The 24665-nt window shown below is 41.1% G+C and overlaps 1 protein-coding gene across 9 annotated transcripts in view; it reads right to left on the bottom strand.

Moving 5' to 3' along the window:
* The window catches only part of rapgef2b (Rap guanine nucleotide exchange factor 2b), an 87737-nt gene that overhangs the window by 26868 nt on the left and 36204 nt on the right, over positions 1 to 24665 (bottom strand). For 4 of the 9 annotated variants that reach the window (XM_086084421.1, XM_086084424.1, XM_086084423.1 and 1 more), the window contains exons 5-7: positions 20638 to 20713; positions 19011 to 19178; positions 1298 to 1429 (exon numbers count right to left, since the gene is read on the bottom strand). In XM_086084421.1, the coding sequence (XP_085940547.1) occupies positions 1298 to 1429; positions 19011 to 19178; positions 20638 to 20713 (376 nt within the window). Of the gene's footprint in view, positions 1 to 1297; positions 1430 to 9204; positions 9515 to 19010; positions 19179 to 20637; positions 20714 to 24124; positions 24318 to 24665 lie in introns of those variants that run through there. The other 5 variants (XM_086084428.1, XM_086084429.1, XM_086084427.1 and 2 more) reach the window with 4 other exon arrangements.

Here is a 24665-nt window from a genome sequence, read left to right as displayed (position 1 = left end):
CGAGAGGAGACTGTGGGCAAATTCACAATAATCAAATTTAAATACTAAGTTAAAATTTGAGGATTTTTATTAGTACATAAATCTGCATAAAATACTTGTTTCTACTATTTGTTGTTGTGGACTGGCTGGTTGGTGAAAGTAAACTCGGCTTATGTTCTTTAAACAACAAGCCCTGGCTTAATTCCGTTTGCTTTGGAAATGCGCAACCAAAACTACCCCCCCCCAAAAAAAAACAACCCCAATGTGGGGTCAGGGGGTGATTAAGAGCAGTAATTTACATATCAATCATTTTCTTAACTAAAATAGTCATTTGTGAACTCATTTTCTAACCGATATACAGCCATATTTGACTTATTATTGCTTTATTCAGCAATATTTGACTACGTTGAAAACAATCCAGCAAGCATGCACAAAATAGAAAATATGTTAAATACTAGGCAAAATGTACGAGAGAGCAAAAGTTCAAAATACACAAATCTAACAAATACAAAAATATTAGTTGTGGCTACACAAATATCGGGAACAAATGCAAATATATGAAAGTTGCATAAATGTTAACATATATTACATATTACGTAACGGTTCGCCAAAAAATACTGAAAAATATCAGAAAAAAGGCAAAATCTTCAGATCTATTAAAGAAGTCATTATTGAAGTGCTCTGAAATTAAAATCAGTGAAAAGACACAAATGAACTGCAAACTGATTGTGTGTGTACAATGCGTGTCTGTGTGTTGTGTGGCTGCCAGATGGCCTTAAGATCACCGTCGCACACCGACCTGTCAAAACACACACACACACACACACACACACACACACACACACACACACTCGCACACAACAATGCTGATGCTGAGTGATGGTGTGGACTCTGAAACGGAGCTCGCAAAGCATGTGACGGCGTTAAGATGCGTGGGCATTAAGAGGATTAGACGGCGCGAGATTTTTTGCGTGCTTTTAAGCCGTTTTATTTACACCCGCGGGGGTGAGGCTGCTATTTTTTATGTCCTATTATTAAAAGTACCTTTCATTAATCTGTCAATTACAAATGCTGCATCAGTTACGCTCACATCTACCAAACCACAGAAAGAAGTTACATAGAAGTATGAAGTTTCAACAGATCACATTAACATAACATTGTAGTCGGGTAGAACCGGAAACGGATTCACTACACTTACCTTCACACCGAGCTATCGAAAAGAAATGACCAACGCATAGGAACAAAGTTGGGACCGTTGTCTGGGGGAGGGCCTTTTTTTTTTTTGCAGCGGGGTGGTCCCGTTTTCCCCGTTCCTCACCTGGTAGATATCAGACAAGCTGCTGCTTCCGGAGTCGCTGGTGATACTACATCCCGAGTGGCTGGAGGACACGTGCGTCACCTGTGGGTGCAAGCCGTCGGCCAGGTGAAGTCGGCTGAAGTCTGCGGGCAGCTGCACACACACACACGACACACACACACGGTCAGTATGACGACGCTGACCAAAGCGAGGGACGCTAAGTGAGACCGCGCTTTCTCAACATCGTACTAACCAACACGGGATCGAAGGATTCATACATAAAAACACAAAAGTTGCCGTTCACTGAAAAGAATGAACCGAGGATGCTTGAGTTCCATTCCGAAGCTGGTGACTTAACGCAAACAATTATACGCAAATTGGAACATGCCCTAGTTTTCACTGTATAAAAGTCAGAATGTTTGTATATTTGTATGAAAAAAAACTTCTAGGCCATGAATATAAATCAATCTAATGAAAACCAGTCAGTGGCAGTCATTCCTACGCCGCCGAGCCAACAGGTTCATTGAATGCCTTTTGTAACCTTCCAGATTAAGGCAGCTATTGAATAATTTGCACTATTAACATACATCAACATATAAATAAGTCCTTGGGACACTTAAAACATTTAAAATAGAACGTATTTATCAGTTTTTGGGAGCAAATTAAGACAAACTGTCAAATCAAACTAAAGAAGCATATGATCTATGTAGGGTGTTTGTTATTCCACTCCAGTCCATAGGGGGGCAGTAATACATTATCTGTTCCATTTTTAACACCTAAACATTTGTTGTATATTGCCTGGATCCGCGCTAAAATGCCCTAAAGGCTAAGAGTAGCAATAGACACAAGTGACAACTTCCCCCTTCCACATTTATGTTCCGTGACATGGGGAAAAATTAATTGTTAAAAAGGCTTTATGTGTTTTTGGTAGTCATCAGGTAGTCAGCATACACATTCCTCGCATTAGCAGAAATGCGTCTGGGCGCCAATAACAATAACCGCACGCTCGGCCGAAGGTGGTCCGGGTGAAGTGGAGCATATGAGGAAGACGGTGGCCCGAGGAAAGGTTTTGGCCAAGGACAGACACCCCCCCCCCCACCCGATCCAACAATTTGCCGAGTGCAGCCAGCCAGATAATTAAACAGCATGGCAATTTTTTGACACCTTGCAATCATACCCAACCTCCAGAGTCACTCTCTCGATAGCGCGCTTTTTTTTTTACCTGTAAAAAAAGGTAGGACAGTGCTCATTTGTAAGGAAATGCCAGGAAACAAGTGTGAAGTTTGACACACTTATTTCTCTTTTTTTTTTACCCCCAAAAGACAAACACACCCCGTCAATTTTCCCACCTTCTATAGCTTGTTTATTTTTTAGATTTAGCATGACACGCATATAACTATTTACTCTGTAGACGTTAAGAAATTAGCGAATGGGGGTCGACCCATTTCCTGGTGCGCACATTTGAAATGCCGGGTGGTGCACAGATGTAATATTGATGGTGCGCCAACACCGCCAGATGCACAGCGGGCCTCCCTGCTGGGTATCATCTATAAGTCGGGTAAATAAAACATTGGGCAGTGTGAAATATTCATAACGCACTGACCTGGTGAACCACTTTTGAACTGTTTTTAAAATAAATTTTTAAATAGCGTAATTATATACATAGATGAAATGGTGTGGTGTTCTTTCAACCCAGCGTTAGAAATTTCCACTGGTGTTTTTTCTTTCCTTCTAAACTACCGGTATGTTACATTTTACATCATCCCACTTTGAAAAAAACTTGTCTAATTAGAGCAAAATTTTTTCAAAGCGATGATAGCGTATGTTAGCTTGTTAGCCGCCCGCTGGCTTTAATGAGGGAACGTCCCAAGCGTATGCACAGCGTTTTCTGTGTTTGTAAATGAAAAATATGTGCAGTTAACGGTTGTATTAAAGTGCGTTCTGCATGCAAAAATGTTTTCAGCCGTACAAGATGAATGCAAAGCAAAGGGCAGGCAAATGTCGGATGTTCTATTACAAGAGTTTCACAGGACATCTGGTAGTCTCTTTCACATTGCCTGTTATTAGTCATAGGTAGTTAACCTTACATGATTCTAAATTGGGGGGGGGGGGTATGTCCGTGTAACTACCAACAAAGTAGCACCCCATCAAATTGTTAGCCATTAGCGGCTAACTTCACAGAGGAAGTCGCACGGAGCTGGTCGATGAGTTTTTACCAATAATTACATCCCCCATGTGTGGTTTCCACCATTACAGTGAAAGTCCCACCAACCACGGTACCCTCCCCCATTGGTAAAGAGGATAATAAAACACTTAATCCTTTTCTCTGCATTCATTTAGGTCATCCGTCTGTGGGTCAATAAGCCGGTGAACGATCTCTCTGTAAGCATGTGCTCCATTGACCACCTCGCTCGGACGGCACGCGACAGAAACAATGCTGCGCTCGGACAATCGTTAGCCTTGATTGATCTGATGCTAACGTCTAGAATTAATACAAGATAAGCGCCCTACCTTGGCGGACACTAAGGTGCGCTCTCGTAGTTTGTCTAGCAAATGGAGGTGCCTGTGCCCAATCAGCTGTCACGGGGTGGGAGGGTCGGCGGAAGGCTAGATTAAGTCAGGCGCTAATGCTCAAGCCGCACAGCTCACTCACTAGCTAGCTTCGGCCTACATGTGAGCAGATGTGGCGTTCCTTAAATTACACTGCAGACCTAATGACCTAGATCAGCGGGTTGGGAAGCGCGGGGCTGCCACTCAATCTTTTTAGCGCTTGGCTACTGTACCAGAGAATCACTGCGAGACGTCCATTACGGCCACAAGAGGCTAATGCGAGCATCCAGTGATGTGTGAGGGTGAGGCGAGGCCAGACCCATTTCCACCAGGCGGAACAGAGTACACATTATATTTTATGGTTTGATTGTCAAATTAAAGCCGCAAACAGAAGGGTGGCTGATTTATGATGAGTCATCAAACTTTGCCATTACACAATGACGGAAATTATAATGTTTCACAATTTAGCGTTGCCCATCTGTCTAATAGTAGTAAGAGTTTCCCCAAACCTATTTGAGCAAAGACACATTTTATGAACAACATATCACGGCATGCCGCCACAAAAATGCTGTAAAAGTAGTATACATACTGACATAGTTATATAATATTGTTTTAATTTACTTAAAATCTGGATCTGTTCAGTTGAACACACCTATTTTTCTGTTGTGTGAATGCATAGGTGGATCCCGAGATAATTGTACCTTATACCATCAAGTGGAATAGAATTTATAGAATATAAATTTGATAAATGTTATTGTTATTTGTAGTAAAATAACATTTGGAAATAGATACACCATATGATCCCTTGTGGTATTACGACGGTCGGTAATCTCTGGTCTAGGAGTATACCTGGGCTTAAATTTGGTACCAATCAAACAAAACTTAGAAAAGTTTATTGTTTAAGGACCCTGGGAATTGATCAAATTTGTCTAAAATGTCCTAACTTAACCCTAAAACCCAAACCACAAGCCAAAAGACCAGCCTCCAACCAATAACCCTAACCCAAGAAACTAACCCTAATATTAAACCCCAACATAAAACCTGACCCAAATCCAAGCTAGCCCAGGTTGTCTTTTTGGTATATTTCTTATGGCAAGTCATCAAAATTTGCAGCCAAGTTACACTGGCAAGCAATGACAGAAATAAAAACATTTTGCAATTTGGCGTCGCCCTTCTGTGTAGTATGGGGTTCAAATTTGGTAGCAATGAAACAGAATCTCTAGGACAAGTTCATCTTTGAAGGACAGCATAAATTCCAGAGATTTATTTTATGGGTCTACTCATTGGCGTGCCTATCAGTCTCATGTTGAAAAAAATTAAACTGACTATGTTCTTGTTGAGTCATATTAGTTTTGTGTTTTATTGCAAGTCATCAAACATGCTCACCTCACATGCGAGGACGAAAATGATAATTGTTCGCAATTTAGCGTTGGCATCTGTGTAGAATAGGTGGTTCAAATTTGGTAGCACATTAAGACAGAAACTCGAGGACACGTTTGTCTTTGAAGGACCCTAGGAAATGTAGAGTTGCTTAAAGCAAAAGTTCCAGTGTTGAAGGACGTTCGGGGCCTGCCAGAGTTGTTTCGACCGTGTGGTCGGCTGTCTTGAGCCTTGGGGATCAAGAGATTAACGCCTCTTTTGGCAGTATGTCTGATTAAATAGGCCTGATATGCTAACAGGGCTTCCTCCCCCGGTGCTTGCTGGTCAGCAGGTAGCCAAAAAGTGACCTTATGTGTCAGTTACACTACACTTTCATAGACAGCTTGGTGTTGAGGTTTGCATGGCTAAACATGATGCCTTTAACACATTAAAGCCGGGAGCGCGAGACCGCGCTTCTCCGTTTAAAACCAAGATAGCGGATATGTCATTTTGTTGGGTTTGACCAATTCTTGGTTTCTTAGGCGATGAAATGCATCAGAATATGCACGATAAAGTGACGTGGGCCTCATAGCATGTCCTGGAATTGTATTTGAGCGTTTATGGTTGGCGCAGATTCGCGGGAGTTATTAAATAAATGACGCGATTGACGACGACGCGGGAGGAATTCGAATCAGTTTAACGAGTGGACAGTGACATACTGTTAAGAAATATGTGGACAATGAGAAAAATTGGGACGGCTTTGTAACGGCATGGACGACTAATAACGACCAGAGGTTATTACAACTGCGCTCCAGTGTTGAAGTTAAATATATTTGGAGTTATACACCCGCAGAGCGACATTTGTTTGTTGATTTAAAAAAATATATATATTGAAGGTTTATAATAATAAACTTGGGTTTGTGTGAACACCACAGGTGTAAGCTCGAAAACGTTTTGGGAATTATGTTTCTTATTGGCCATACACACTTTTACTTTGTGGGGGACAGGGGTTGGGCCAACTGATGTCAAACCCAGGGGTCAGCAACATGGTGTGGGTGCTTGGGCACCTGGTAGCCCCCCCGAGTACCGAGTAGCCTGTGGGCCAGTGACGAGACATTGTAATTTCATAGGAATGTCGTACAAGTGATTATTTAAACATGTTAACACTGACAGACTTGTAAAAAATTGGAGTGTTATCATTTTGTGTTAAATCTACAGCTTCTCCTCCATGTTGATGTAGTTACAGTAAGAAAAGCTTTGGTGTCAGCTGCTGTTTACCCATCAGCCCGACGGCGTTCCTGCTGGGATGAGCGAATATTTACACAGGCCGTAATAAATATGCTAACGACATAGAGAAACAATCAAATGAAGGGAGTGTGACAGCAGATAAGGGTGCGACCCGGTAAACAAGAGCCACCGAGAAGAAGCCATTACAAGTGTGCAGTCACTGTGCATTATATGCCCAATATTGTTTTTACACCAAGATAAATGTTACGGCGGTGCACACTTTCACAGTTCCCTGGAAAATGTCACGTCAGCATTCAAGGGTCCAGTTTAACAAGGGAAAATGACACCAGGCTTTGTCTTGTGGACTGTTAGCATCTGAAGAAGTCGATAGCATCAGTGCGTCCCCACTGGATAGTAGTTCAAAAAAAAAGTTGCCCCTAAATCCAACCATTATGGCTAACCTTAGCCTGTAAATTAAACCATGAACATGAAAGCTAAATCTACCCTGTCCCAACACCTAAAACTAACACCAACCATTGCATCTAATCTAACCCTTACCCAGTAAATGTAACCCGTAAATATAAATCCTAACTCAACTCTAAACACTCTAATCTTAGGCAACTCATAAACCCTCACCAACACTACCCTCAACCTTCAAAACCGTAACATGTCTGTCCATATCCTAAATGCTAACCATAAACCAATTCATAACTACCACACTAGTTGTAAACAATGAAACTAGAAAAGCAAATGGTTGTTTAGCGAGCCTTTAGTGATAAACAAGACGGCGTTAAATCCATTGCAGATGATTAAAAACAGAATATGTATACACGAGACGTTTTTGTGGCGCCATAAAGCCCCTGAAACACACAAAATGCAGAGACGATGATGCATCTGCCACCATTACAGTGATTTGTTGTCACTTGTGAGCATGACAATATGGGGATGGGGGGGCACTTGATTTACGGGCTTGCGTGAGGGCTTGGGTGTGACGAACACCGGCAGTGTTGACAGCAGATCAATCCCGTCAAGTGTGCGTGGTCTCAGGACCTGGGTCCAGACTCCAAATAGTGTTCAGCACCAGGGATAGCGACACCAGTCAGGGAAGAAAACCGCAATCGACTGGAACCACTGTACATCCTCACGAAGGTTGATTAAGTAATATCGAAATATATATATATATATATATATATATCCATACCTAGCCCCTCGATCTAATCCAAAACTCCTAAATAGACCCTAACCCTAAATCTTAACACTACCTCTAAGCCCTAAAAACAAACACAACAAATACTACAGCTAACAACGAATCCTAAAAGTAGCAATGCCAATAAAGACACAAGAATTCCACTATTTTCATTTGAAACTGCAATCTTAGACAAATTTTTCGCCCATTCGTCCATTTCCAAGCATCTTTCAAAAACTCACTATCCCAAAGATTTTGTTAAATTGCTTCCAAATTTGAAGCAAATACACTATAGACAGATCATTATGAAGGATTTCCGTTTGACAACTTGCTAAATACATTAAAACTCTCAAACGACCACAAGGTCACAGCACTTATTGTAGCTCTATTTACCACCTATCAAAATGTATGCAACAATACTCTATCATAGCATCTAAGTTTAGTTAGTCTTGTTCCTGCACTTAGGCCAGCTACTTTCCTTAAAAACAGATGATGTGTGTGTACACATGACAGAAAAGCACATGTTTATTTCTACTACAACACACTGACACACATTCCAGGCTATGGCAGCCTCTCTACCTCTCGCTGTAAAATTGTGCCCCAGGAGCCAGTTTCACTTTGCAACATGAAATTTGGTAGACATGTCTATCACAGGTAGACCCACAAAAAGGTCTCAAGAAAAATGGATGCCTAAAAAGACAAGATGGCAGCTATTTTCGTTTGAGGTGTCTGTTTTGGGGTCAATTTGGCCGTTTCCAGGGGGCCCTCAAAGACAAACTTGTCCTGGGAATTTTGTGCATTTGCTACCACATTTGAATAGCAGAGAAATTAAATTGTGAAGAAATGTAGTTTTCATCATTGTGTGTGGGCGGAGCATGATGTTAAAAGTTTGATGACTCACCATTAAGCACAAAACTATAACTTAACACCTCCTGGAATTAGCCACTTTCACTGAGCAACACTATACTGGGTAGGCATGAGTAAACCCATCAAAAAGTCTCTAGAGGCCATGCCCAAAAACATACACTAAGTCTGCTATTTTCATTTCAATCATCCTTTTCAAGATCCCTATTACTTATTCTAGTATTTTTCTTTTTATTGCTACCAAATTTGAGACACTGTCAGTTCTAAAGATATATGATATATGCTCAGTCACATTTTTTTTTTACCAGGTTTAACTAACATGATGGCACCTTTAGGTGAGAAACGCCTTGTCACTTGGGGTGTTGTCTTTGAATGTTCTGCTTTCTTTCTGCTGCTTTTTGACACCTTAGCTACAATCTTTGCACTAAAAAAAAAGGGTACAAACGCTTATCTTAAGAGTGGAATAGCCTTAATGGTTATAGACACCTACTATAGCTCTATTTACAATCTGACAAAATATATACCACCAATACAGTATCATATCAGCATTTAGATTTAGCATCTTGCATTCCTGCTTCCTCCCTTAAAAGCGAATGACATGCGCGGCCGCGTAACAGAAAAGCACATGGCGTCCGTTTCTACTACAACACACTGACACACATTCCAGGCTACGCCGGCCTCGTCCCCAAATGAGGGGAGGGTCAAGGACGCGGCCGGACGTCGGCGTTGCGCCGCTACTCACCGGCGTTTTATCCTGTTGGCTCGACACTCCATTGCTGTCTACTGCTGATGCTGCTAACGGTTTCATGGTGATAACAGTCCGGGGCTCAGAATGTACCAAAATTCAACATCCCTCCATTCCACCCGCCTCCCTGAAGGGAGTATCCGCTAGATTAGACGCTCCAAAACGACAGCGGTAAAATCCAGTTCAGATGAAATACAAAAATAAAAAAATAGGACTGGGAAGCAGTGGGGGTACAAAAAATATATATTTTCAGCCACAGCTTCGCCTCCGCCGCCTCACCTCCACGGCGTTGGGAGAGCGGAGCATCCTCCCAAAAAAAAAAAAAAAAACGCCAGCGGTTTGTTTGCCAGCGCGGGGGGTGGATGGTTGGGTGGGTGGGTGCATGTGTGTCACGGGTGGAGGAGGGGATGGCGGCTGTGGTGAAGAGGAAGAGGAGGGGTGGTGGGGTTAGTATTGTAAGCGCCTCCCTTCCTTACGGACGCCCCCAGACAGAAGGGATGGAAAGAGGAGCCGATACGGAAGAAGGAGAAAGGAGGAAGGAGAGAGGCTCCATTACATCTCCTGGCTGGAGAGGGTTGTCATGGTAACAGAGGAAAAAAAAAAAGACGGGAGCTGAAAAGAATCTCAGTATAAAATAATAATAATTTTCACGAGGAGCAATGATGTCACTTTGCCTCTCAGCTGGGGTCGCCCTGGCAACCGGCCCCTCCCGTCACCGCTTTGCACACCCTCTGGGAGACGACGGTTACCGTGGCGACAGAAACAGCCAAGTGGGAGGGAGGCGGGAGGGTAGGCTGAGAGGAAAAGTGTCACCTCGTTTCTTCTGTCAGCTAGCATCGCCGCGTCCTTACGTGGGGGGGGGGGGCAAGAATTGGCCCCTTCGGCGGCTGTTTGAGGCTCAGTTTGGACTTCTCCAGTTCAAAGACAAACTTGTACTATTATAGAGATTTTTTAGGTACCAAATATGAATAATGTGTACTAGACAGAGGGGAGTCAGTAAATTAGAAAAATATAACATTTTCATCATTGCGTGTTGCAGCTGAATGACTCGACACTAAACTAATTTAACTAGGAAAATCCAGAATTTTTTGAAAATCCAGCGCCCAAAGCCAGTTTTACTGAGGAACATGAAATTTAGCCCAAAAAACGCAGGAAGTCGGCCATTTTAGGGTGAGTTTGGACATTTTTATGGGCCTTTTAAAGACGAACTTGTCCTCGAGATTTTGTCCAATTGCGACCAAATTTTAACCAGGAACACACAACTAGTGAGTGATGCGAAATTCAGAAACATTTTCATCGCTGCATTTGGGCACCGATGTTAAATGAACAGCCATAGAATTTATAACTAATGCAGTTACTCGACATTTGAAAAAAATAATAATGGCATGTATTACGAATACGTAGACCCACAAAAGTCTCAAGAACCCATGAACAAAATGACAGTGAGTCTTCCATTTTGGTTTGAAGCGGCCATTTTAGATTAATTTCATCATGTACTTCAAAGACAAACCTTCCATTCAGATTTCTTCTTGTTGCGATCAAGTCAGAAAAAAAGAGGCTCGACCAAATTTCTAATTTCTACCAAATTTAAACCACATACACTAGACAGATGTAGAACGAGGTCTTTTTATAACAGTGTGAATGCTAACGAGGTCTTCTAGACTGCCACTCAGTACAGCACAGACCTCCGCCAAGGCCAAGCAATTCCAATTTGGATCGGCACCAAATAACTTTAGCGAGTAAACATGGCACGTCTTCTCAATGTTAAAAGTCAAAAACTTTCTGGATGTGCACCAAAATTGAATGGATTTTTCCTTGGCCGACGTCCCGTTCATTCGTTTCATGGAAATGAGTTTGTCCTTAAACAAACAGCCACTGGTAGCGGTAACAAAATGGCGGAAAGGCTAAATAAGATTTAGTACACACTACATCATAACCAGAAGGGTAAACAGACTAAATAGTGCTAAACACCAATGTTTGTAGTCGATTGATCAAACTTGACTTGAAAAATAAAAAATCTCAAATGAAAAAAAAAAGAAGCTTATATTGTTAAAGTACACTTTCCCATATGACAAAAATACAATATGACAGAAACACAGCCACGATTACACAATGTCACATCATTTTTGCACATTTAGTGTCAAAATTGATTCTTTGATTTTGACAATTTCAAATTAAACAAGGTACCTAAGGATTAATCGATTACCAAAATAATGAATAATTATTTTTGATAATCCATTAGTTGTTAATTGATTAATTGTTGCACCTCTACATAAGTTGTATTTTTATTTTTAAAATGTGCTCCAAAAGGTTTTAGGTTCAGGAGGGACGACATATGCTGGCTACATAAAACAAGTAAAATCCGGTTTTGTGACACCAGCAAATTATATTAAAAGGAAAGCAGATGCTATACAAACAGGCACAAGAAAACAATTTGATCATTTAAACTACTTCAAGAATTGCCCTGTAAATGTTTCTAATAATCTGAAAGCAACTGTATTCATTGAAAATTTCTACAAAAACACAAAAAAATATCCTGTTCTTGTTCAATTCATCATAAAGGAAAAAATAGACTGGAGCTCGTCGTCTTGGCAGACAAAGAATCACGAGCTGATAATTGGAGGGGGTGGGGACCCCTCACCTCCCCCATCAACCCCCCCTTCCATGATGTAATGCTTCACAACCATAACAAAAAAGAGCTCAGGTGTTCAGATGTGGATTGAGGGGGGAGGGGGGGTTCCCTAGCCAAGCATATCATTACATCACCACTACTACAACAACAAGAGGGGTGGGGGAAGGGGAGGGGTCATGTCTAGGGAATATCAAACCTCCTGGTGATCCTCCCCTCCGTTTTTTCAGTGCTAAATAAGCCAATTAATATTTTTTCCATTGACTAACCACCGGTTAAATGTGAAGGACAGACAGTCATGAAAAAAAAAAGCCACAAAAAAAAAAACAGTCAGTTCTGATCCCAGTATGGCGGCCATATTTGAAATTTCAGCCACACATACCAGAGAGGTGGTCAAAACTGAATTGCAAAGGATTTGACTTTTTGTCTTTGAATGTTGCAGCAATGGCAGAAAAGTTTGAGGACATGCAATTAAAAAAAACAGGAAATTCTAATACATTAACTCCACAATTGAGAAAATGTATCCCCCAAAACCAGTTTGACTGAGCTATATTAAAATTTGGTATTTGGCATGTCTATCATGAGTAGACCCACAAACAACTCTCAAGAATCCATGCCTGAAAACAAAACTTTTTGGTTTGAAGAGGTAATTTCCAGGAGTCCAACATTTGGAGATTTAGTCCGATTGCTACCAAATTTGGAGCACAAATACTAGTAGACACATTGCCAACTCAAAATTGGGAGTTTTTATCACTATTGGCTGTGTATGGCTCACGAGCAATTGGCTTTCCATACCTATTCAGCAAGTCAGTATTCCATGCATTCTTTTCATTATATAATATTTAATATCACCATAAACCAAGTGTCTTGTGTCTTCAAGCAGTGTTCTACAGCCGTAAGCAGTGCAAGTGAGCGTTATTACTTCCAGAGGTGGCCTATTGGTTTAAACGGAATAAGGCCATGTGCCAAAGCGCCGTCTGCGTAAAAAGGGCTCTTGATTTTAATGAGGCAAACTAAGGGAAATGACCGACTTCAAGTTCAATTTCCGCCGCTGGTCCTTGAGACTTTTTCATGTTTCCTGTTATGATAGACATCAAGGTCCACCAAATTTTGTGGCAATCTGTGAATCTGGATTTAGGTGCTGTTTTTTTCCCCAACTTCCCAGAAAATCCTACTTTCCTAAAATATGTCAATATTCTTCAGAGTCAACAAAAATTGCTGACTTTTCTGGGCATGTCAAGGCCCCCCAAAAGAGAAGATTTGTACTTACGTAACCCTTCTAAGTACACATCTAAATAGCGCTGTTAGCACAAGAAAGACGACGTAATAACCAGGCTGCGTCCCGTCCCCCAGGGACCACATCATTCATCACGCTGCAGTCGCCTGGAAATAATTCAGCACGTAGACAGCCAACATTTTTTTTCCCCCTTCGCAGGTTGACGGCGGGGGCAAACGTGCGTCCCGCCTCGCGCACCCGCCGCCACCTGGCAGCATAAATCACCCACACCGGCAGCTAGTTCCGAGCCGCCGCGTTTTGAGGTTAACGTGTAACTAGAAGCTTCCGATCGGGCTTGCGGAACAAGGTGCGCTCAGGTCACGAAGCGGACGTCGTTTAGCTTCGCTACGGGCCAAAATGTTCCAGCCTTAACTGAGGCAAGCATGACTTTTAACTATTGGGGTTAAACATATGCGGTGGGCTAAATGAAGCACAATTGTTCACCATGGAAACATGCTAATAGAAAACGTGCAAATTGAATATGGATATAGTGTAGAAGAATAGAATACTCATTACTCTATGCATATTTATTTTTACAACACCGCCGACTATCCTTGCTGCATGCATGAATAGCTGTAACTACACTGCTAATAGATTATTGCTAGCGTTTCATTCTTAATTATTTTGTCGAATATCAGTATCGGCCTTTTTAAAAATTTGACGGGTGATAAAAGATCTATTTAAAAAAAAGTGTTAAACTCAGGGAGCAACATTTTGAGTTCATTTTATAAGAGCTGCTGCTGTCCAGGGAATGGTCTGCACCTTTTGTGATTGTTTGAAATTATATAACAAAGTAAAAAAAAAAAAAATTCCGGATATTTAACATTTTTTGAAAACTTTATTTACTAGAGAAATTAATACAGAGCTATTTAGGTTTTCATTTAAGTTTTTAAAGATGCACTCATGACCCTGTGAACTCACTGATTGTTTTTTAGTAGAATTTTATAATTAAATGTGTATTTTATAGTTAAAGAATAAAAAAAAATGAACATTTTGCAAATCTGAAGAAAAGTTGCTCAATAAATTCAAAGTAATAATAAATGGAATTACTAATATTATTATTATCATTTTCACGCCACTATTTGTTTCCCTTTTACTGAAAATGAATATCAGCTCGGCCTCCTTCGCTAATTATCGGTATCAGCCTTGAAAAAAACACATCGGTCTATCTCTACTATAGACTATTTATTGATGCATTTAGTTTCAATGGTCATACAGTACAATGTTGCTGAAACAATTAGCAAACATTAACCAATTGGCCAATTATTTTGGTCCTATGTTTAAAGGGCCATAATCGCCCTAATATATAGTAACTCGTTAGTTGCTGTCATTCGTTTACATCATTCATTTACATTTTCCACATTCCCCGCTGCTGTAAAAAATTGTTGTTGTTTTTTCTTTTCTTTTTTAATGTTTTTATTCTTTCAGCTGTCTAGCAATTCTGTCTAACATACCTAACAATCGTGCCATAACAACGGTGTGATTGTTACCCTCCCCCCCCACACCAAGGAGACTCAATAAATGTAATCTGTCAAGCCTTTTGAAAATACATTGTGCTTAATAATAAATAAATAAATAAAAAGCAGCTGAATGTCAGCCGCGACATGAAACGCACATCAAATGTCAGGCCGGCGCGGCGGGATAAAAAAAAAAGAAAAAAGGATGCCGAATACCACACCCCCACTTCATTTGCATTTTTGGCACTCGTCCAAAAATATCTCTTCTATTTCAATCCATTTCTATCCGTTTGATCATGTGCTATAAATAAGCACAAAAGGAGGTACGGTGTGGAGCAGCATCTGCATATTTTAGAGAGATCTACACTAAAATATACAGGATGTATGCTACAATACAGCAGACGCCTAATATTTTTAGCCTGACATCACACGACGAAAAGCATGAATCAATCAACCACTCAGATTTTCACAGCCAAGCACTTCTTCCGTCGTACATTCAGACCTGCGGTGGCTTTTGTATGCGAGCTGTGCACAGGTTGGTCACAAAGGATAGGCTAAAAATAGAGCGACGGCGGATTTGTTGTCGGCCATCTCGCGGCAGGTGTTGGCACTAGACGCCTCTGGAAACGTGAAAGCGATGTTTATAGAGCTCAAGATTTAGGATTTTGCCAATTTTGCGTTGCACATCTGTCGAGAATGCTTCTAATCAGGACTGAGTTTGAAAAAGACTATTGGAGCAGACTGTTTCAGACACGGGTCCACACCCACGTACGGTTAGCAACACCAACGGCCTTGAAGACACAAAAAAAAATTGAGACGTGTCTTAATGGCCGCCATTACCACTCCAATAACGGGATTCCACGAGCTATACCGGCAGATCGTTGCCATCCATTCTCATTGTCGAAGCCATCAGTGCGCATCAAAAAGTGATTAAGACCAACAGGCGTACATTTTATAATCGCAAAAGAAGCAGTGCTGGCGTGCTAGTTGGATGGAATGCAAGGTATTTATTGAAGGTGCTAAGAAAACTCTAGCTAGGAAACACACACACACACACACAAGACATGATTAATAGTGACATGTATGGTACCTTATTGCATTCCTGGGAGCCATGAAAAGAAGAGAGAGGAGATGAAAGTTTTTAAAAGCTTTGGAAGCAGCGTGAACAGAAAACCGAGCGTGAAAGGAGAGACAATTTTGAAATTTTATGACTCAATCCCCAAGAGAGAAAAAAGAAAAGACAAAATATAGGCTCAAAAAGTCAACAAGAGAATGGAAAATAATGTATCCTGGTTTTTCCCCATCTATAAATGGTTTCTATGAACAACGCTGATGCTAACATAAAAAAGGGGTTTACATTTTTTTATTAAATAAAAAATAAATCCAAATAACGCAAGGTAAATAAATAAATAAAAGGAAAATAAAATAAATGCTAAAAACCAATACCAATGCTGCCATCAAGCTGAATAGTAGCAGTAACGTTTATGCTAATTTCATAATAAATAAACAATACAAATTGAAAATACAATTAAAATGCAGTTCTACTAAGATTGATCAGCTGCCTTCAACTGAATATGCCTTAAAAAATACATTATCTAAAAAATACACAATGACAAATATAAATTATAATAACAGATCACACAATTTAAATACGAAATTAAAAAAAATCTACATCAAAATAAAATTAAAGGTTTACGGAAAAGAAAAATACTACAATAACAACCACCTGAAAAGATCACAGTGGCAATTTATTACCATGTACAACTAATGTGTTTTTTCTTGTTGTGACACCATTATGTAATTTAACTAGTGTTGAGCGCGTCGTGGATTTCCAGCTGCCTTCTCCGAAGGACGCTGCTAAGACTTCCGAGCTCGCATTCCAAAACGCCGCAGATTAGCCGACAACGTCAGATTAGCGCCCGCTCAGTTTCTCCTTGTCACCGTTTGGTTGCCATGGCGCCCCCTCCTTCCATCGTTCTCCTCCCTCGAGTGTGTGACGGGAGACAAGTGGCCATGAGAAAGTTGAGTGCAGACCTTTTTCATGACCAAAAAAACTGCTCTAAATTTAGGAAACAGGGCGCGGCCTCCCAGCCCTTTGCCGCATTCTTTCCCCCTTTTTTTCCCTGAGTGTTTCACAGCATTCCAGGAGGGATCGGGTGCACGGCGGGAATGTACGGAATGCGGTGAAATTGTGCAGAACAGGAAAGGCACTGTGCACAGATTGAACGCTGTGAGAATGCTTCACTTCCTATTCCCAGGAAGAAGAAAAAAAAGACTCTTCAAAACATTGTTTTCCTCACGCAGCACTGTACAGTACAACGCAGATTAGTGTGTGCACAAAGAAGCTCCCAAAATTCAAATGAACAGAATTTACAAATAAATTAGCAACACTGTTGTGCAAAGTTCAAGTTCTAAATTTAAACGATGGGATCGAGAACGCTTGAAAACGTGAAAAAGTAGTTAGGACAGTGAACAAAACCAGCAGCTATGATTTCACAACTGTGCCGGAAATAAACACTCAATTTGCAGATTATGTATGGATATAAGGTGAGGAAAGTTCTGAAATTTGAATTCAGACGGTCCCTGAAGGCAACTAGGGCTGCCACAAACAACTATTTTGCTAGTTGACTAGTCACTTGTAGTTGCGATCAGTCGACTAATCTTGTATGCAAATCGCATATTGCGCCAGCATGCAGCTGCTCTTAATAACCATTATTAACTGACAGCTTGAATTATTTAAAGTATGTGCAAATTAAAAATGAAGACAATTAAGATGAGTTACATGTAACTTTTATTAAACTTTGTATCTTGTACCAGAATTTCTGACAAGTTTATGATGCTTGAAGGCCATACTGCAGATTTAGCATTTTTCTCTGTAAATATTTAGCACATTAAAGGAATTAAAACTATACACTATGTATAGTTTGAACGAATGAATCCTATGAAACTAAAACTAGGTTGACCCAGATTACCACTACATCTCATGTCCATCACAGCACAGACAGACCAACAGGAACAGTGGGTGAAAAGGCACTTTTGAAACAAAATTGCAAAAATAACTAGAAAAAGTGCAATTTCTGCAGAAATTGCATGTGAGAATGCTGAAAAGCTGAATGTTATTAGCTGAATGCTAAAATTGTAATGCATGTGTGCTTATGAAGTAAATTGAAAGATACATTACAAAAATGTTTAGTTTGAGCCCAGGTGCACAGTGGTGGAAGGCAATTGCTCTAACCGCTGAGCTCACATGACTTGTTTGCAATCATGGCTGATAGCGTATTTATTTTTAAAAGTGTCATCTGATACTGAAAGCTAACATGCATTTAATCATTTCAGTAACATTATAATGCATTCCTTGATATGGTATTCAGTTGGTATACATGTATATCACTTAGCATAACGGCTATGGATATATTTGCAATGTACAGTCAAAGAGGTGGGATTCGAACCTGCAACCTCCTGGTTGGACAATGCACTTTACCAACTGCACCACTGAACAGTATCAGACAGGTGGTAACGATGACAAGTTGTATTTACGGAAGTGTGCGTGGAAAGTGGGACTTAGAAAAATTGATATTCAACGTTAAATTGTGCTAATACCAAGTATGTGAAATCAGACAATATATATATATATATATATATATATACACCGGGAGGCGTGAGTTTTTGGAGCAAGAAATGTGAACGGTGTAAATCTGCGTTCTCACAATAACATCAACTATAAATTGGCAGCCAGAAAGGCAACACCCGACTTCACTTGATTTTGTAGATGCAAGCAAGCAAGCAAGCTCGCTAGCAGGTGAAATGCTCAAATTTCAGCCCATCCTTGAGGGCAACATCAAACTTCAGTAGATTCGATAGTGGAACGCTCTGATTTCAGACAATAGCTGAAGGCAACATCCAACTTTATTGGATGGATTATACAGCAATATATAGACAGACAGATCAGTAGGCAGGGGGGTGGTTTATTGTTTACTTTCACGTAGTGTACTGTGTTAGTCATTTCAGGTGCTCAGTATTAGTAAACCCAGTGTTAAGGAATAAGGATGACTTAGAAACACTTGACAAATTGCAATAGCTATGTCTCACTCATTTGCACTGCACATTCAGGAACAGGCAGAAACTATCACAGAGTAGCACAACCGTACACAAACCTAACACAAAAAAAACTACAGCACAAAAACTACTGGGAAAGCTGACAACAACACAAGTTGTTAAACTACACTAAAACGAACAACACAGATCTTATGGCAAGGAAGACCCAACATCTACAACAACAAACTACCAGGGTGAGCTGAACTACTTACAAAAACCTCCACAAAAGGCACAAAAAAACAACAACAACACAGCAAGAGCAGCGGTGAGCCAGCAGAGCGAGGGAAGTTAAAAGCGGATAAAAACCAGCAGCGCACCCCCCCCCCCCCCCCTCCCCAAAACTCACCGTGTGGTACCCCCGGGCTATGGGCGGCTTGCCGGCGGGGTACGGATCCACCGTGTCGATGATGGTCTGCCGCTCCCCTTTCTGGTTGATCTTCCGGAAGCGGCGGCGGGACTGGCGGTGCGAGGCTTGTCTCTGGAAGTATTCCTCATTCTCATCCATATAGTCCACCTGGGAAACATGCGGAGGAGAGGGTTAGGGGAGACGTCGGGGTGAGGTTGGGGGTGCCCAACACTTCCGTTTAGGCCTTTCTATTTTGTGAAATAATTGTGACATTTCACCTTTTGATGACATCAGGTCAGATGAGTGTTAGTTTACGTAACGTCTTTAATGACTAGCATACGTTTTAGCAAACATGAAAAACAAAATAGAACCTTTTGAAAGTGGAGAATTTTAAAGCTAAATGTTCCTATTTCATGAAATTCAGAGTATAAGTGAGTCGTCATCGCTTCATGACTTCTGTCTTCTTTTTGCTTTTTCCTTTTGATTCCTCGCCGCTTTACATTCCGACAGCGACCGGGATTACGCCACTGAAATCTCCCTCTTCCGCTACCATGACAACCGTCTCCGGTTGCAAATCTCTGTGCATGCGAATCGAGAGCATTTTTCCCCCCTTGTTTTTGTGCATACATTCCAAAGTTAGGGATCATCTGTATCTATTGCAGTGGCATAGCATCCAACAACACTAATTACAGGGCTGATGGCACCTTATTATTACAGCAAACGGCAGAGTCTGCAGCAGCGAGTGTTATTTTTATAAGGAGGGGGGGGGGTGCTTGGTGTGGGGGTGCGCTGTGTGATCGCTCAGTCAACACACATCCAGCACAGCAATTACGGCATGTGAAAGGGAGATTATCGGGATCCGCTGAAATCTGACGCACTGCCGGCCAGCTGTTGTTTGGTAGCATTGCACGCCAACGTTTGAAGAGAAGAAGCTCGACAGGCTATCATTACACCAACATGACAACAAGAACGAAAGGGTACGCTGGTTTGAAAAAGTCATGTGACCACAATATAGAGGTGAAGTTTTTATAGTTGGTAAATAACAAAGACAATTTAGCATCTCACACAAGCCTAATGACCAATTATGTAAAATATTTTTTTTTTGAGTGTTTAATGAAACTAGCGTACATTTTTGTAAACAGACAAGTCAGTCTTCAATAACCTGATTTAGCTGTCGTCAATAAAATGTAGATTTTTTTGCAAACATCTTGAATGAACTAAGAATGACAATTAAGCATTTGCAATATTACTAACATTTTTATTTTTATTTGTAAATATCAGTCAATTTAATCTGTCATGAATTTATATCGCCTACAAAATAAACTAAAAAACAAAGGAAATGTCATGCTAACGAACCTAGCAAACATTCTCAACATCAACTATTGCACTTTTCAACCTGACAATGTTTTTTTGTAAACTGATCTATTCCAGATGTTCGTTTTTTGTGACAAATTTGACTATTCTAGCTTCCGAACTATGTTAAAAACAAACAAATAAATAAAGTTCTTTCTACCTAACAGTCACGAGTATGTTAGTATATGACTTCAGTAACCACAAACAGCAAACACATTCCAGCACGTATATACCGTTACTTCTTTGACCAGACAATTTGGTGGGGAAGACTCACCACAATCATCTCTGAGGGTTCCAGGACGATGCACTCACATCCACGCCTCAGGCTGCCTGCCGATCTCTTGCCAAAACTGACAAAAAAAAACAAAAAACAAAAAACAAAAAACATGAAATGATCAATAACTCCTTTTAATCAGATATAAGTCACTAAATTTAGAAATGTAACGTTTACTGATATATATAGGAGGGCAGTCAATGGAAAAATTGTTCTTATCTATTTACTCAAACATTTCAAAGTAATATCTAAATTGTGATTAAGCAAAGGTGTATGACCCGACATCACTTGCTTCACCCAAGTAATGATTTGCTTGAAATTTAGTGCTTAATTTTTACTTAAGTAATTTGGGACTTGTTTCAAATCAAAACTCTGAATAAGTGTCTGTTTGAGGCTGACTTTCCTTTCTTACTTTTTACAGATTAGTTACGGAATTTCTGTATCAAGACATTCAAAGAGCAGCATTCAAGTTGGGGTCGCCCCACTGCCCTCCCCTCCCCCCACTAGGAATAGTGTGACGTCACAATTTGTACTCAAGACTCTGTAAGGCAGTGAGCAAGAACGTTTTAAAAGACCCAAAATATCCCAAAGAAGAGCAGCCGTGCTGGCCGTGGAAATTCTGGGGCGGGTTTGGCGAAGAAGGCCGCCTTTGTCGGGACACAAGGACATCCTTGTTGGACGCTTTTAAGATGCGTTTTCATTGCAAATGCGAGCGGCGTATCGCCAATTAGCTGATCGCCTCGTTAGATAAACATGAGCGACTCAATTACTGCTGAACCCGCGCGACTCCATAACTTGCTTCCAGTTACAACGTATCCCAACCTTTATTGAGCCAAGGCACATATTTTATGTTGAAAAGTCTCCAGTCTAGTCTCTAATGTATGGGAACAGATATAGGGTTAACGGTCTACCATCTAGTGGAAAATAATTTCATGTTTCAATTTGCACGTTAGCCTTTTAGCTATTTTAAATGGTAATGGTGCCTAAATACAAGGTCAGATGTATTTATTTATTTAAAATCATGTTGTTATTTTGCTATATATTGTAATTCTATAAAGTGTCATTGGAAGTACCGTAGTATCTAAATACAGGGTAAGATCTCAATAATCTGCTTTAGCGCTTTATGCACTTAGTTTGCTATATTTCTGTGTTAGCATACAAATTATTAGCATTAGCTTTTTAACAGTTCAGCATTTCACTGTCAGAAATCACAACCTCTAGTTTCTGCAGTGGGCTCAAGAGACGTAACGATTCATGTTTACGATACCAGACGCATTATTTGCCTTGTATCGGTTTGTTTGCGACGGTGCGAGTGTAGATAAGAGGATGACAGCGATAAGGAAAGTGCCAGATGCCAGCGCGGATCAAAACTCTTTGAGGATAGCGCACAACTCTGCAAAAAGATGAAACCGTTATTGTCACGAATGGCCAGCCGACATTCAGATAAAAACTCTGTTAAGCCCAAACAATGTTATGTGTTTTGCGCAATGGGAATACAGCCCGTGACGGCACAGATGGACGTGTATGGCAATGTAGCAAACAAATACATAAATCACCACACTGGGAAGTAAGTTTTTTTTTTTTTTTGTCCTTGGTAGATTGAAGATTAATGTCTTATAAGTTACAGTGCAAGAAACTTTAAACAATGACCTTGGTCGTCTTTGCGCACACTGCGTCGACATTCAAATCACGACTGGAAACTCTTAAGTGATTTCATATCAGAAATCCTGAATGTCATGAATACTGAACACACAAGTGCTTGAACATGTGGCAAATGAAGAAACAAGAGTTGGTTCCTTATTTCCTAAAACTCGATCAGATAACCTACATTTTAGTCACTGTTTTGCTCATTTACTGGCATAAGATGAACTGAGATATTTGTAATATGGACAAAGTGTTTGACAAACACTTATGGCAATTTCCCATGGCACATCTGATGACCTCTCACGGGACACAAATGTGCATCCTGGTTGGGAATATAAGGAATGACTATGCAGTAAAACAGATCCCTCATCTGTTTCTTCACTGTCATCAGACTGTCATTCAGGCGTCATATTTGCAGACGAGTTCAGGGCTCGATCAGGTGACCGGCACCCTCTTGGCGGCCTTGTACTCCCATGAACCCCTGTTATACAACACGCCCGGGGTGTCTGGAATGTCACAGCGCATACATCAGGCGCCTTTTCAGTCTGTGTGCCCGGCGGCCCAGCGCCAAAGCCTCAAATCCATTCTGCTGTCGGCGACTCGACCGGTGCACCGCCTAATCCCGGCTGGAAGAGGGCGGACGAAAAGGGAGGGAAACATGGAGGAGGGGGGGGGGGGGTCTAGGCTTTTACGCAAAGCTGTTTAGCGCTGCGGTGAGAGGGTACGCCAGCTTTTTTAACCCACCCGGGCCTTTAAGAAGGACAAAGATTAATCTTGTTGGTTATGCAAGAACAAGAGAAGGAGAATGAAAACTCGAATTGGATACCACTGCAACCCCCTCCAACCTCCCTCAGGGTAGCAGCTGACCACCCAACCAAGCGCCTTTCAGCTTTGTAAACACAATTCCTCCAGCCACGTGGATACAGATAGCCCACGGTTCATACTTCGGGAATAGACGCTGACACCCCACTGGCGAGAATTTACAATGGATGCGTGACTACTTTTAGCTCCTCGAAGCAGGCCAGTGACCAAAATGACTTAAGATTCTTTTGCTTTTTGCTCCCTTACTGTAAATCCAAATCTAACCATCATTTTTGTCAAACTGTTGTTAGACATCCTTGTTCATTTTAGTTTTGTTCAAAAATAAGTACTGATGTTAAACTTTACTTAAAAAAGAGAACATATTTAAGCTGTGATATCTTTCTATCTATTTTCATTTTACAGCATACGTTTGAGAACCCGACTTATTTAGTATTGTAAAAATAAGACAAACCGTTCACCCCAAAAGACAAACTACTTATAAAATGAAGACAACGGTGATGATGCACTTTCCAAAACAAAACTCTTGATGTTGTATTATCCCAAACTGAAGACAATCTACTCGTGCTGACTGTTCTGAAAAAGTCAAATAATTGGCGGTTGACGCTCCTAAAAAATAGACATACATTTACGCTATTATGTATTATTTAATATGTAAAATGTATTCTACACATTATTTGTGAACTTAAATCCAGAACTGGTATGAGCTGTGAATATTGTAGTATTTTTTAACACCCCCAATTATTTCAGTATTGTAAAATCCATCAAAGAAGACGACAGAAAAAGAGTTTGGAAACTTTTCTCGGCAGTATCATTCAACCATCGCTGCGCCTTGAATCCCCCGCAGCAAAGAATCCCATCTTTTGACGTTTTACTTCAAACGCGTGCTCGATTCCAGATCCAAAATAGCTCCCGTTGCGCATTCCACGCCCTTAAACGCTTCACCCGCTCCCGGCTCACGTTTTAACATCACACCCAAAACAAGGCACTTTTTTCACGGCACGGGGAGTTAATTGGCGCTTACCCACCCGCCACCACTCTGCTGCTAGAGTGACGCCGCCACCTGATAAGATTAGACGATCCTCCTTCCTCCTCCTCCGGAAATATCCCGCAAGGTTAGTCCCTCAGTTAAGTCCCTCGGGCATGTTCCAAGTCTGGAGATTGCGACGTCTGTCCCACTGTGCGCACCCCGTCACCACTACTGTGAGAATGAGAGTGTGTGGCTGGTGGATCAGCCCCCGTCCAATGGCTCGGCCCCCTTTACGGCAACCCCCCCCCCCCCCCCCCAATCCTTGTAATGCGCTACGCAGCCGGCATTCCAGCGTACGACTCACTTCCCGCTACGAGGGAGTCAAGAGGGTGGAGTGTGTAATTTGTTTAGGGGGGGGCAAAGGGAGGGACGGGAATAGGAATTCTCCCGCTATTCGGCAGAAGTTACTCATGAATACGATGCCGTAAAAACAAATCAACCGGAATGAAGATGCCTTGTGAAGTAACAGCCTTTCCCAAGCTTTTGAAGCCATCCCCCCACTGACCTCGCGTTAACGGTCCCAACGTCAGCACAA

The sequence above is a fragment of the Leptonotus elevatus genome, chromosome 9 (genome assembly GCF_054856555.1).
Source record: "Leptonotus elevatus isolate MCC_2025b chromosome 9, RoL_Lele_1.0, whole genome shotgun sequence".
In the NCBI taxonomy this organism is placed as follows: Eukaryota; Metazoa; Chordata; class Actinopteri; order Syngnathiformes; family Syngnathidae; genus Leptonotus; species Leptonotus elevatus.
The sequence above is the reverse complement of the archived record's forward strand: the minus strand, read 5'-3'. Positions and strand labels throughout refer to the sequence as shown.